Here is a 14,426-nt window from a genome sequence, read left to right as displayed (position 1 = left end):
TAGCTCAGCAGTTAGCACTGTCGCCTTAATGCCAAAAGGTCGCTGGTTCGAGCCCCGGCTGGGTTAATTAGCATTTCTGCGTGGAGTTCGTATGTTCTCCCCGTGTTGGCGTGGGTTTCCTTCCGGATGCTCCAGCTTCCCCCACAGTTCCATGCGCTATAGGTGAATTAAATTGGCCATGGTCAGTGTGTGAAAAAGTGTGTGTGTGTGTGTGTGTGGAAAGTGGTGCAAAAAAAAAAAAAAAAAAAAAAAAAAAAACACAAATTCCTAGAACACAAATATCTTCCAAATATGAATTTAAATAGGTTGTTTGTTTATACAAGGCATTACGATATTTTCGGATCTGTTTTCTTTAAAAAAAAAATTCTTTAGGATAAAAAAAGATTTGAAAGACTTTTAAATTCATTTAATTTCATTTTTATTGAGTTTTGTATTAGCAAACATTACATGAAGAGGCAAGGCTGAAATATACTGCAGCACATTTCATACAAAAGGAAGAAAATGAAACAGAAAATGACATAGCTTTAAAAGTTAAATTGAACTAAATTAAAGGATACAAAATAATACCAGCATAAATGCTAATAGACGACCATAAAGGTGTTAGGGAAGAACCAAAACTGGGGTTTTCACAGTGAATCCATTGTATTTGCACCCCTAAATAAACCAGACAAACCTCAAATAAACATTTTTTATACTGCGAAGAACATTTTAATTTGAACTAAGCAGAATATAGATCAGATCACACATTAAGACAAAAAACAAAAGTCCCATCTTTTTGTTTGAAACTTCCCATATAATAAATTTCTCATTCTCATACTCTTAAAATAGATTTTTACAGTGATGCAAGTGATGAACCTTTCAGTGAACAGTTCTTAATCCTTTATTGGCTGATGAGACATACAGTTGAAGTCAGAATCATTAGCCCTCTTTTGATTTTTTTTTCTTTTTAAATATTTCATAAATGATGTTTAACAGAGAAAGGAAATTTCAGTCTGATATTATGTTTTCTTCTGGAGAAAGTCTTATTTGTTTTATTTCGGCTAGAATAAAAGCAGTTTTGAATTTTTTAAAAGCCATTTTGAGGTCAAAATTATTAGCCCCTTTAACCAATTTTTTTTCCTATAGTCTACACAGAACAAACCATTGTTATACAATAACTTGCCTAATTACCCTAATCTGCCTAGTTAACCAAATTAACCTAGTTAAGCCTTTAAATGTCATTTTAAGCTGTATAAAAATATCTAGTCAAATATTATTTACTGTCATCATGGCAAAGATGAAATAAATCAGTTATTCGAGATGAGTTATTAAAACTATTAAGTTTAGAAATGTGTTGAAAAAAAAATCTGCTCTTTGTTAAACAGAAATTGGGGAAAAATAAACAGAGGGGCTAATAGTTCAGGGGGTTCACTTCAACTGTATATGGTAAACTTCTTTTGAAATTGATTACAATTTATGTTTTTTATTTGCTTATTTTCTTATTTATTTAGTTTATTTACTTAGTTTTGTTTTATTTTTTATTTAGTCATAAAAGTCTTGTAATAACACTTAGGGACTGATCTGATTTTCTGATCAGTATTATTTGATCAGTAAAGCCCTTCAGGGTTCAAAAAAATAACTATTTACGACATTATAAAATAACAATAAAAGGGTATTTATTTATTTATTTGTTTGCTTATTTGTTCATTTTTTTTAAATAATATTTTTTAAATATATTTTTTTAAAAACCTGTTAAAATATATTATAGAAATTTTAAAATATCATAAAAATCTTATTTTTAAAAAATATTTTAAAATAAAAATAATTAAGATGCAATTTATTTATTTATCTTATTTTTTATATTTAAAAATAAAAATCTTTTTTGGGGGAACAGAACAATCTAATTGTCAAATATCATAAAAATCTTATTTTCAAAAAATATTTAAAAATAATATTTTTTTGATTTGGAACAGAACAGGATCTTTACCGAAGCATCAATGTTAAAAATCTAGAAATAACAAAATAGAAAATATTTAAAATGCAATTTTATTTATTTATTTATCTTATTTTTTATATATATTTAAAAATAAGAATCATTTTTGGACAGGAACAGAACATAATCACTGAAGCATCAATGCAAAAAAATCTAAAAACAACAACAAAAAAAGAGAGTATTTAAAAGCAGTTTTATTTATTTGATTGTTTGTCTATCTTCTTATTTTTAAAAATATTTAAAAATGAGGATCTTTTATTTATTTATTTATTTATTTTTGGAACAGACCATAATCTCCAGTAGGCATGGGTCGATAACTGTTTTCAAGGTATACTGCAGTTTGGAAAAGTCAAGGTTTTAAAGATTTTCTTCTATAGCGTTCCTAAGGTATGTGTAAGATTTCTTTAGGACTTTTTTAGGACAACAGTATCTGCTGCAGTATCCAAAGATTAAATTGTAAAGAAATCTGTGTTTTTGAAACTAATGAAGACAGCAGAAGTCAATGATTCATTTGAAGTATTCAGCCTGGCATATTTACTGCTCAAAAATATTATAAATGTCTCTAAAAATAAAATATATTGTGTTTAAAGGCAAAAGGTTGTTGTTTTTTACCCAGACATTTAAAAAGAAGATATTTTAGAGCGGTGAGCACAATACCGTGAAAACGTGATATTTTTATCCAAGGTTATCATACCGTCAGAATCTTATATCGGCCCATGCCTAATCTCCACTGAAGCGTCAACGCTAATAAAGCACCTTTAATATTTTCAGAGTGTTTGAAACGAGGTTTAAAAAAAACTACCCCTGTGAGGTAGCAGTCTGCCCACGCTCCCGAAATATAATAGGAGGTGAAATGGCCACATTAGGCATGCCGTAATTTGGGAAGTAGGGATTGTGATGATGATGATGATACATCGGTGGAGGATAAAAAGGGTACGAACCAAAACCGTGATGACCCAGATAAGGATTTAAGGGCTGAAAGTTGAAAGGCTGAAAATATGGGCTGACCTGCGGGCCGAGCAATGCAGAACTCTGGAGAGGACTCCCTATATTTGGATATGCCTGAGGAAGGTTATTAGCTGGCATAACCATTGCATTCTGGGGCAGGACAGGACCATATTGGGCAGGAAGAGCCATGACCTGAGCTGGGTTTTGGATGGCGGGGACTGGCTCTGCATTAGCAAGCACTAACTGCTGTAGAGGTACTGGTTTGGGAGTTTCTGCAGCCGCCGGTCTGTCCTGCTGGGGAACACCAGAGATAAAGAGGTTAATCTGTGGGACGGGGGCCTGTGGGGCTGGTTTGGGGTCTGCAGGAGGGCTGGGGCCGAACGGTAGAGGATTGAGCACATATGCCGTCTGGACCTGCGGAGGAAGCTCTTGCAGACCTGTCGGTTTTGTGGTCGGGTCAGTGATTGGAGGTCTGTTGACATTTGCTAGAGTGTCTCTCATCTCGGTTAGCAAGGCTTGCAATGCCTAAAGAGGGAAAAGGGAATGCATTCGAGTCATATTTATTTCTACAGTGCTTTTACAATGTAGATTCTGTTAAATCAGCTTAATACAGTTGAAATCAAAATGAACAGCCTCCCTGCATGTGAAATTTGTATTCTTTGTCAAATTATACATGAATTATTCATAATTTTACTCTAAAAAATGTTGAGTTAGATATTTACCCAACACAATCTCATGGCAATTCGTAACTCTTTGATTTAGTGGCTAATTCGTATGATCTAATTCGTACAATTTAGTACGATTTGCTCATCCCCCAATGACGGTTGGGTTTAGGGGTGGGGTTAGGTGCCACGCCTCCCTTTTAAAATTGTACAATTTCGTACGACTGAACTCGTACAGATTCGTATGAATTTAACCCAGTGGTTGAGTTAAAAATATTTGGTGCTTTGATGGGTTATTTTTTAACCTTTATTAGGTTATTTATTAATAACTCAACTAGCTGGGTTAAATGTTTGGTGCTTTGTTGGGTTATTTTTTTTTCATTTATTAGGTTATTTAATAACTCAGCCAGTTGGGTTAAACATTTGAATTTCAACAGTCAACTGATTCAACTCACATTTACTAATGTGCCACAAACAGGACGTTAATATCACCAACCATTCCCATTTTATTAAGGTGTCTCCATATAAATATTATTTTGGATTGTGAAAGCGAAATTCTCCTATGAGAGTGACTTTAGCGCCTCCTGATGGTGAATGTGGTTATACTCAAGGCAGGTATTATTTGATAGTTTGGTCGTTTATTTCGCTAATTTGGCAACCGTCAAACGTCATCAGGACAACATATTGAATTTCCGCTTAGTAAAAAAATATTAGCGCTCCATTTGGGATGACACTACATACATATATTATGCTGTTGAGTGTGTAGGTGCACAAGTAGATAATGCGCCATTTGGGACTATTATCTTGAGCAAGTATGGTGAAAACTCTAATGGCGGACGACTGCTTCTCTGCTTCTCACTCAGGGCTGTTTATGCTAACGAGGGAGAGATGGTCACTAATGGGTGGAGCTTTACCCCTCTGATGGCACGTACAAAGGAAGAATGTCAATCAAAGTGTTTCTGCAGACTGTTTTTATCAAGTGTGATTAGAAAAAATCTAATTAATACATTTTTACAGACAGACATTTATGTAAATTCACAGACTGTTGCAACACAACTGTGTTTAAACCCCCTATAAAAGTCATTTTTGCATAATAAGTCCCCTTTAATTAATTTTACTGTTCTGTTTTACAGTGTTTTCATTATTTCGTTATCATGCACAAGATTAATTTCAGGATTATGAGGTCAAATGTATGCAAAAATAAACTCTCACCCCCTGTCCGTCCTCTTCACTGGCAGATCTGGCTTCTATCTCATGGTGTTGATCCACCTGTGAGACACACACATGCTCTTTAACACCCATTATCAGCAGTCCTATATGTTGAATATGAAAGTAATCAAATATGCACATACTGGTGCCGCAGTTATCAAGAATAAGTTGCTTATTATCAGCACTGTTATCTTCATGGTGCCAGTATATCTGCAATAAAATATTCATGTGAAAAACTCTAAATGCAAATAAAAAGCATAAAATTGGCATTAATACTAGCTTATTTCATTAGAATATTTAAAATAAACACTATCCTTATAAATAAACTGCATAGTTGCGATCTAAACAACTATATTCTCACTTTAAAAAATCCTTAGAAGTACATTATGTTGTCCAACAGCTGCGATATTTGTCCATCTGTAGTCAGTTTATTGATCTGTTCTCACTGTATGTGGGCGGAGTAATACAGAAGGGTGAATAGGTCGGACCAGTGCTGTTATTGCAGAATATCGCATGGCTATCAGCCAATCAGATTCGAGAATCAGACAGAACTGTTGTATAAATATATTTATATATAAATAAATAAACACTGTATTTATTATACCAATTATGATTATAATGAACAACACTATTGCTTTTATGCTCTAAATAAATATGTAATAATATAACATTATGCAAAAATAATTTTTAAATGCAAAGGTGCTGCTAAAAAAGCTGAATTATTTACATTATTGATAAAATCAGCATTTTTATTACAAGTATTTATCTATTCAATTTATTTTAATTGTAATTAGACTGGCAATTATAATTAATCAATACATATATGTCATTCATTTATGGAATGCAAATAAAATAAAATGCATTGAATTTATATAAAAAGCTCTAAATTCAGATGAAAATCATAACATTTACATTAACATTAGCTTGTAAAACAGTAATTTACCTTTTAAATTATCTTAATTTTGTTTTATATATTTATTTGTTATTTTTTATATTAGATTTTTTAAATAAATAAATATAACATTATGCAAAAATGTTAAAAAGCTGATATATTTATATTATTTAAAAAAATAACATTTTTATTTAAAGTATTTATTTATTTTATTTTAATTGTAACTGGACTGATTGATAATTAATTAATACATATTTCATTCATTTATTGAATGCAAACATCAGAGCTCAGTTTAAAAAAAAAAAAAATAATCTGGATCAAATTGGTCCAGATTTGGAAATCCCATGTTTTGCCATCCAGGATTAACTGATCTATCTTACTTTTATGTCAGTTTTTTTATAGGAACATTGGGTTGGGATCACTGTGATCCAAGTACCATATATCAGGATTACCAAGGCCTGTTTACCAGAGCCTTAAATGGAACCAACAGTGTAGCCTACTGGCATAGCAAAGAACAACAGGTAGGCAAAATACCAGCGGCCACAATCAGCCATTGCCTGTTTTAATGGCAAGAAACAGAAACACTGCAATTAACAAACATTTAACTTTTTTTAGTTTGTTCTAATACAATACTGCTTTGATATCATTTTGTTGTTGTTGTTGTTGTTTAGATGTGATATGCTTCATATAGGCTGAAATATGAAGACATATCTATATCATCAGTAACCATTAAGTTTGTGATCATTCACTTAAAAAATAAAACGTTTTAATTTTATTTGGTTAAAAAAAAAAAATCACAACTGAATCCACCCTTCTGATGGGATCAGGATAGTCCTATTTTTTGGATCAAATAGATCCCAATCTGAGTTCAAAGTTTTAAATTACCCAAAGGGCAGGTTTGCTCCAAATTGAATGTAAGATTGTATTACGTGCTCTGACCTTAATTCAAAATCCCTCTGTCACTTTGGAAAATCCCATTTCCAAGATTTGATCCAATGCGTGATCCAAAATCCTACTGGATTACTTTAGAAAAACTGGGCCCTGATTATCAATCTATCGTCTTTAATATGTCTGCAATAAATTATGCATATGAAAATTCTAAATTCAAATGAAAAACACCAAATTTGCAATAATATATTAGCTTCTACAAGTGTCATTTTCCCTTTAAATAGTTTTTATTTTTACCTTATTTTTTATAAATTTGTTATAATAGATTTGTTTCATAATAACGCAAACATTATTTCTATTAAAAAAGCTGATTTATTTACCTCAGATTTATAAAATTAGCATTTTAGCAAAAGTATTTTTTTTAATTTAATTTTAATTTTAACTGGACTGATTAATAATTAATTACACGTCATTCATTTATTTAATGCAAACATCTGATTATTAAACTATTGTCTTCAATATGTCTGCAATAAATTATGCATATAACAATCTAAACTTAAATGAAAAGCATCAAATTTACATTAAAATACTAGCTTATACAACTGTAATTTTCCTTTTAAATTGTCTTTATTTTTTCATTATTTTTATAATATTTTTTAAAATTAAATAAATATATATAATGCAAAAATAATTTCTAAATGCAAAGTTGCTGTTAAAAAAGCTGATTTATTTACATCATTTATTTATTAAACCCATTTTTATTAAATGTATTTATTTTATTTAATTGATAATTAATTAATACATACTTTTTATTAATGGGGTATATGCCGAGCTAGTATTTTTCCCATACTGATAAACTTCCGGTGACCTGTTATTGTGAATTTTTTTTCCCTTTTATACGGTTCCTTTTACAGCATCAATTTTGTTATGTAATTCAAATACATTCAGTTAAATAAACTTTGGCATTAATCTAGTTGCTCAAGCGTAAAACGAGACAAAAAGCCGTTTACTCGCAGGCGCCCGTCAGAATCGGCAGGCTAGCGCACAAGCTCCATTGAATATACTGGGATAAAATAAATGCTCATATTATAAAGACACAGCGGGGAAAATTTTAATTTAATGCAGTGCTTCTTGTACAATCTGAGACCCACTTTATATCGGATATCACTCAGCCGGTGGAGATTGCTGATTTTTAAAGAAAACAGACCTTAAACGCGCCGATTTTGCATTGGCATACACTTCACCGGAAACGATTAACCCAGGTTACTGGCAAATTAAAAGCCCTATTAGCATGCTTCGGCATATCCCCTATTCATTGAATGCAAACATCTGCAAACAGCTGATTATAAAACTACTGTCTTCAATATGTCAGAAATAAAATACCAATACTATTCCTGCCAAGCCTCTAAATGCTGGGGTTAAAATATTGATCTCTCATTAAGTTAATTTTGGAAAAAAAATGTATATTCTGACAAAGAAGGTTGTATTATTCTTGTTAAAGGGATACTAAATGAAACATATTGTATGTTACTTTATTTAATATTTATGCCTCACCTAGTAGTAAAAAGCCTCTACATGCAGAAGCTGTTTAGCAAACAAAACACTAAATTTTACATTAAAATTTTGACCTCAGAATTAATCTCTATTTTTAAATGCGCTTTATTTTTCCCAAATGTGATCAGCAACATTATAATAACATGCATATAAAAATGATGAATACCTTACCTCAAAAACTTGTAAAAAGCTGAAGTGAAGCTCCCTCAGATTTGTGTATCAATGGTGTTGAAGATGCTTTTAAGGCCTTGGAACATTGTAGAAATTGGGATTCATCCAATCAGCAATGCTGTTTGTTTATCAAATGTCCTCTAAAATTACAGAATGTCTCAATATTAAACGCATTTACCACTAAAAACTGCTATACCTTATAATTAAACCCCGGTTATTGGTTTCCAAATGTGTTTTAATATCATTATTACATGATGCAATGTGTGTGTAGCGCAATACTACATGTCTCGGTATGTTACGCAAGTGTCTTGTCCTTTAGACGTATTGAGCAGAGATATAAAAGACACAAACTAGATCACTGACTCACTGTGGGAGGAGAGTTAGAGGAAAGCACCCTGAAAACACACCTGAAATCAAACATTAAAGATGGTCATCGATTAAAATTAGCTATTTTATTAGATTTTGACTGCTCTTTATAGTAATAGTTCACCCAAAAATGAAAGTTTCCTCATTATTTACTAACACACACTCATGTGGTTGTAAACATTTATGAATTTCTTTGTTCTGTTGACTAGAAAACAAGATATTCTGACAAAATGGCGGGAAAAAGCAGCTATTGATATTCAATGGAATACAAATATTATGGAAGTCGATATTAATACATCATATATCTTCATTTATTATATCTAACTTCAAGTATATCTTAATTTGTGTTAAAGTAACCTCAAACAGGTATGTGGGAGTAATTTATAACAAACTTCGTATTTTGGAGTGAACTGCCCCTTTAAGGAAAACTAATATGGCGCCGCGACATGATAATAAAAAGTAGTTTTGGTAGAAAATACATGTTATTTTACGCCCTTTTTGGCCGTTATTTATAAAAATATTACTCTGTTTTGTACTATGTTCAATCTGCTAAGCCTTAATGTTTGTTAATGTATAAAATTATTGTGAAATGCTGCAGATACTTGAGGGAGGTGTCACAAATCAGTGTGGCGAGGGATTTCTACAGCACACAAACTCTTTAATTAATTTAAAACCATCTAGAGTGATTTAAAAGATTAAAAGCCAAATTATCAAATCCACAGCACGCAATTATGGGCAATTACCACAGGCTTTTATTGGGCGAATGACAAAAGGTTGCCGTATAAAAACTAAAGCAGAACTTGAGAAATAACATAACATCAACAGCAGCAATTGTTGAGATGTGAAAAAGAGAAACGGGTAAGTGAAAATAAAATGATTAGTATTCTATATATGAAAATATCTCTGTGTTTACTTGCTTTCGGGATAATTTTGCAGGTCAGAATCAGCTATGGCAACTTTAATCTTCGTTTACTGTCTCCTGACAGCAGTCAGTTTCAATCTGGCTGTTCCTGTGAGTTCATAATATATGATTTAGCCTATATAACGCAAGAATAACGTGTATATATAAGACTGAATGGATTATGTCTGTTTGTATATAGGTGGAGGAAATCAGGAGCAGGAAGACTAGAGATATGAGTGTGGAGGTAATCAGTTCAGATCAAAATCTATGCTATAATTCATGGAAAATGCATAATTATTATAAAATAATCTTTTTTTTTATGTATAAAAATTATATAAAAAAAAAAAAAAAAAAAAAAAACGAGACCTCACCTCATAGGTCGTCTATTAAAACCCGTATGCTGATTAAAGCCGTTTTTGCGGGAAAATCAAAACCATGTGATGCAGTACGCAAATATATATATATATATATATATATATATATATATATATATATATATATATATATATATATATATATACGCAAATATAAATATATATATATATATATAAATATATATATATATATATATATATATATATATATATATTCAAATGATGCCGAACAACCGAAATGTAGCAGTAATGTTAATGTATGGTGTATTCATAAGAAACCCCATTGCCAGATATAAGTATTCACAATTCTAGCCTACTACTTCGTAATCAAACTTATAATATGTGGTTAAATTACCTCTGTTGACACAGCTTGTGATTTGAAGACTATACAAAAATGTACGTCGCTATGATTAGATGATGTTTCTCATCCCTGCTGAGGTAAAAATTGTAATGGTGTTTTAATTCAATTCATCTTTATTTCTATAGCGCTTCTACAATGTAGATTGTGTCAAAGCAGCTTCACATAGAAGATTATAGTGAATTGAAACAGTGTAGTTCAGTTTTTAGTGTTGAAGTTCAGTTAAGTGTGGTTTAATAATCACTGCTGAGCGTTCAAACACTTTATTTTATTTATTTTTTTTTGCTATTGGTGGCATGTAACCAATTAATCTTAATGCAATCCCTGCTGAAAAAAACTAACTGCTTAAACCAGCCTAGGCTGGTTGGCTGGATTTAGCTGTTCCACCAGCCTGGTTTTAGAGTGGTTTTGGCCAATCCAGGATGGTTTCTAGCCATTACCAGCCTGGTTTCAGCTGGTCAGTCTGGGAAATGACAAGCTAAAACCAGCTTGACCCACACAGCCAGGCTGGGAGCTCCTTGAAACCAGCTATGTCCAGCTTAAACAAGGTTCACTTGTTTAAAGGCTCCCAAAACCACTCTAAAACCAGGCTGGTCGACCAGCTAAAACCAGCCAACCAGCTTAGCCTGATTTAAGCAGATTTTTTTAACAGGGATGTGTGCCAAAACACACACACTAAAAATGTTGAGGTAATTATTTAACCCAATGGCTGAGTTAAAAATAGTTGGTGCTTTGTTGGGTTATTTTTAACCTTTATTAGATTATTTGTTTAACTCAATCAATTGGGTTAAAAACTTTGAATTTCAACTGATTTAACAGAACAGTTGTATTAATATGCATACGTGTTGTTTTGCGTTATAAAGTTTATTTAAGCTCTAACACAATAATATTGTTTTTTTTTTTAAATCAAATTACCTCTCCGTGTCCTTTATTTTATATTAGTTTCAGCAGCACTCTTAATCACTGATGATACAAGCGCTTCATAGCCGATCTATACTAAACGGATAAAACCCTTAAGCGTCTGGAACTTAAAATGTAATGGAAATAAAGCATTTTCAATATTTTTGAAAACAGCGTGTTATTTATTTACACAGCCATAATATAAAATTAATAGCAGTACTAGTATTAGTAGCAATAGTATAACCAGAATGGAAAAAAAAATACATTTAATCAAAATAACCCAATCCTTTGGGTAAAAAAAACAGTTGCGAAGGTGCTATAATAACCTATAGGTTTTATGTTGGGGTACGTTTAACCCAACTATTTTAACTGAGCAGTATGTTAAATCTGTTGGTTTTGATGGCTCAAATTTGATTGTAAAGTTTGAATTGTAATTGTATTGGAAACCATCATCACTAATGTCTGGTTTCTATGATTTCAATGAGGATTTGTCTTGATTAGCTATAATAAACAGCTAATATGGTTTTGTTGAAGTAATAGGGCCTAGTTCACCCAAAAATGAAAATTCTGTCATCATTTACTCACCCTCCACTAGTTCCAAACCTGTTTAAATTTCTTTCTACTGTTGAACACAAAAATATTTTGCTCAGTGATGAATAAATTGACTTGCATAGTACATTTTGGTTTTTAAAATGGAAGTCAATGGAGTTTTTTGCTACGTATGATATCTTGTTTTGCTTTCAACAAAACCACTTGAGTGTGAATAAATAGGCAAACTATTAATTTAAAACACTTTGAATACACCTATATGTAAAATATACATTGGTTTACCTCAACTCTGTTAATTAGTTAATATATTGTGTTTTCAGGACTTTTATCAACCAATGCGTCCAGGTCAATCAGGCTTTCCATTTGTTTTCCTCATGCCTACGGATCAGTTTCCTGGAATGCAACTTACACCCAACATTTCTCCAAATATCATACGGCCATATTCACCTGGTATCTACCCATTTCTGTATCCAAATCCCTATTTACCCCCATATCTGCAATCACATCGATATCCATATCATCGATATCTACACCGATATCCACACCCTGGTGTACGCTTATTTGGCTCCAGGCCATCTGTGGCGGTGCAACCCCCCATTATCGTAGTGGATAGAGTCCCGAGTCCCACCACAGTCTCCCCGACAGCCAGACCCCAAACCACAGCCATTGCTGTAGGATGAGGAGCATCTTTCTGGAGCCCAATCAACACTTTCAGCTGTCACATAAAACATGACTTGATTGTGAATCAAACTTTAATTTAATAATTGTTTAATATGTTTGATAATATTTTAAATGTATGTTTTTTGTTCTCAAATTAATGTTCAGACTGGTGTTGAGTGAAACAACCATGGAAATATTAAATATTAGTAATCAAGTTGTTGTCTAATCATTTAGAGCAGGGGTTTGGGGCCTATAGGGGTCTGTGAAATTATTTTAAGTAAAAATAAAATAAAATACTACTAATAAATATAAACTAAAACAAATTAAAATTAATTAATGTGCAAATACATTAACAGTAGAAATTATATCTTAAAATATAAATATATACTTTACATGCTTAAACAAATTTATATATATATATATACACACACACACACACATACATCTATCTATCTATCTATCTATCTATCTATATATATACATATATATATATATATATATATATATATATATATATATACATATATATATATAGGTATATATATACATATATATATATATATATATATGTATATATATATATATATATATATATATATATACATATATATATACATATATATATATATATATATATATATATATATATATATATATATATATATATATATATATATATATACACATATAGATATATATACATATATATATATGTATATATATATATATATATATATATATATATATATATATATACATATAGATATATATATATATATATATATATATATAGATATATATATATATATACATATATATATATATATATATATACATATAGATATATATATATATATATATATAGATATAGATAGATAGATAGATATATATATATATATATATATATATATATATATATATATATATATATATATATATATATATATATATATATATCTATCTATCTATCTATCTATCTATCTACACAGGGGTTTGGGGTCCAGGGGCACAGAAAGCGTAGGGGGTCCGTGTAAATATTTAAACTAAATAATAATAATAATACAAATAATTATAATAAATATAAATTAAATAAATGTAACTAAAAATAGTAATATCATTTAATAAATAAAATAAAACAATCAAGCATTTTATTAAAATAAATAAATACACATTAGCCCAGGAAAAAAATAATAAAATATAAATAAATAAAAACTGCAGTAAAATAATTATTTATAGAAATTTGGATTAAATAAAAATAAAAATTAATTAATGTGTAAATACATTAAGAGTAGAAAGTATATCTTAAAATATTAATATATACTTTAAAATGACATGATGAACATTTTTTTAATAAAAAATAATTTATATACAGGGGTTTGGGGTCTGGGAGGCACAGAAAGCCTAGAGGGTTCGTGAAAATATTTAAAGTAAAAAAAAAAAAAGAAAATAATAATAATAATAATAAATAAATGTAAATAAAAATAGAAATAATATTTAATTAATAAAAAAAAAAATCAAGCATTTCCTTAAAATAAAATACACATTAGCTCGAAAAAAAATTAATAAATAAAAAATAAAAGCTGCATTAAAATTATTATTTACATAAATTTGGACTAAGTAGAGGAAACAATATCTTGAAATATATACATTTTAAAATGATATGATGAAAAAATAATAAAAAATATACATTCATATAAAATACAAAAAAAATACAATTAATAAAGTAAACAAATAAAAAAAATCAAGTGTTTTAATAAAATAAATAAATACATGTTAGCCCGAAAGAAAAATTTATATAGTAAAAACTGCATTAAAATAAAGATTCATATAAATTTGGATTAAATAGGAATTTAAAAATGTGTAAACACATTAACAAGACAAGATGAGCACAAAACATATCTTAAAATATTATATATTTTAAAACATTTGAAAATTATATATATATATATTGTTATATTGTTACATTTTCCACAGTATGAATTGGGTCTTTATATCTATTATTTAAATCGGATGTGATCTATA

The 14,426-nt window shown here is 29.9% G+C and overlaps 2 protein-coding genes across 2 annotated transcripts; one reads left to right on the top strand and one right to left on the bottom strand.

The window, feature by feature from the left end:
- Nucleotides 1-394: 394 nt before the first annotated feature.
- On the bottom strand, nt 395-8,590 carry si:ch211-155m12.1 (uncharacterized protein LOC567653 homolog). The gene is made up of 4 exons (XM_056457343.1): nt 8,297-8,590; nt 4,935-5,001; nt 4,795-4,851; nt 395-3,445 (listed from the first exon to the last, which is right to left on the bottom strand). Exons 2-4 carry the CDS (start codon nt 4,986-4,988, stop codon nt 2,771-2,773), a joined length of 786 nt encoding a protein of 261 aa, XP_056313318.1. The 5' UTR covers nt 4,989-5,001; nt 8,297-8,590; the 3' UTR covers nt 395-2,770.
- Nucleotides 8,591-9,424: 834 nt separating this feature from the next.
- LOC130228405 (uncharacterized) lies at nt 9,425-12,618 on the top strand. Its single transcript, XM_056456833.1, has 4 exons — nt 9,425-9,520; nt 9,599-9,674; nt 9,763-9,807; nt 12,065-12,618. Exons 2-4 carry the CDS (start codon nt 9,612-9,614, stop codon nt 12,422-12,424), a joined length of 468 nt encoding a protein of 155 aa, XP_056312808.1. The 5' UTR covers nt 9,425-9,520; nt 9,599-9,611; the 3' UTR covers nt 12,425-12,618.
- The last annotated feature ends 1,808 nt before the right edge of the window (nt 12,619-14,426 follow it).

Source organism: Danio aesculapii, chromosome 5 (genome assembly GCF_903798145.1).
Source record: "Danio aesculapii chromosome 5, fDanAes4.1, whole genome shotgun sequence".
Classification (NCBI taxonomy): domain Eukaryota; kingdom Metazoa; phylum Chordata; class Actinopteri; order Cypriniformes; family Danionidae; genus Danio; species Danio aesculapii.
Note: the sequence above shows the minus strand (reverse complement) of the source record. Positions and strands in the feature narration are given on the sequence as shown.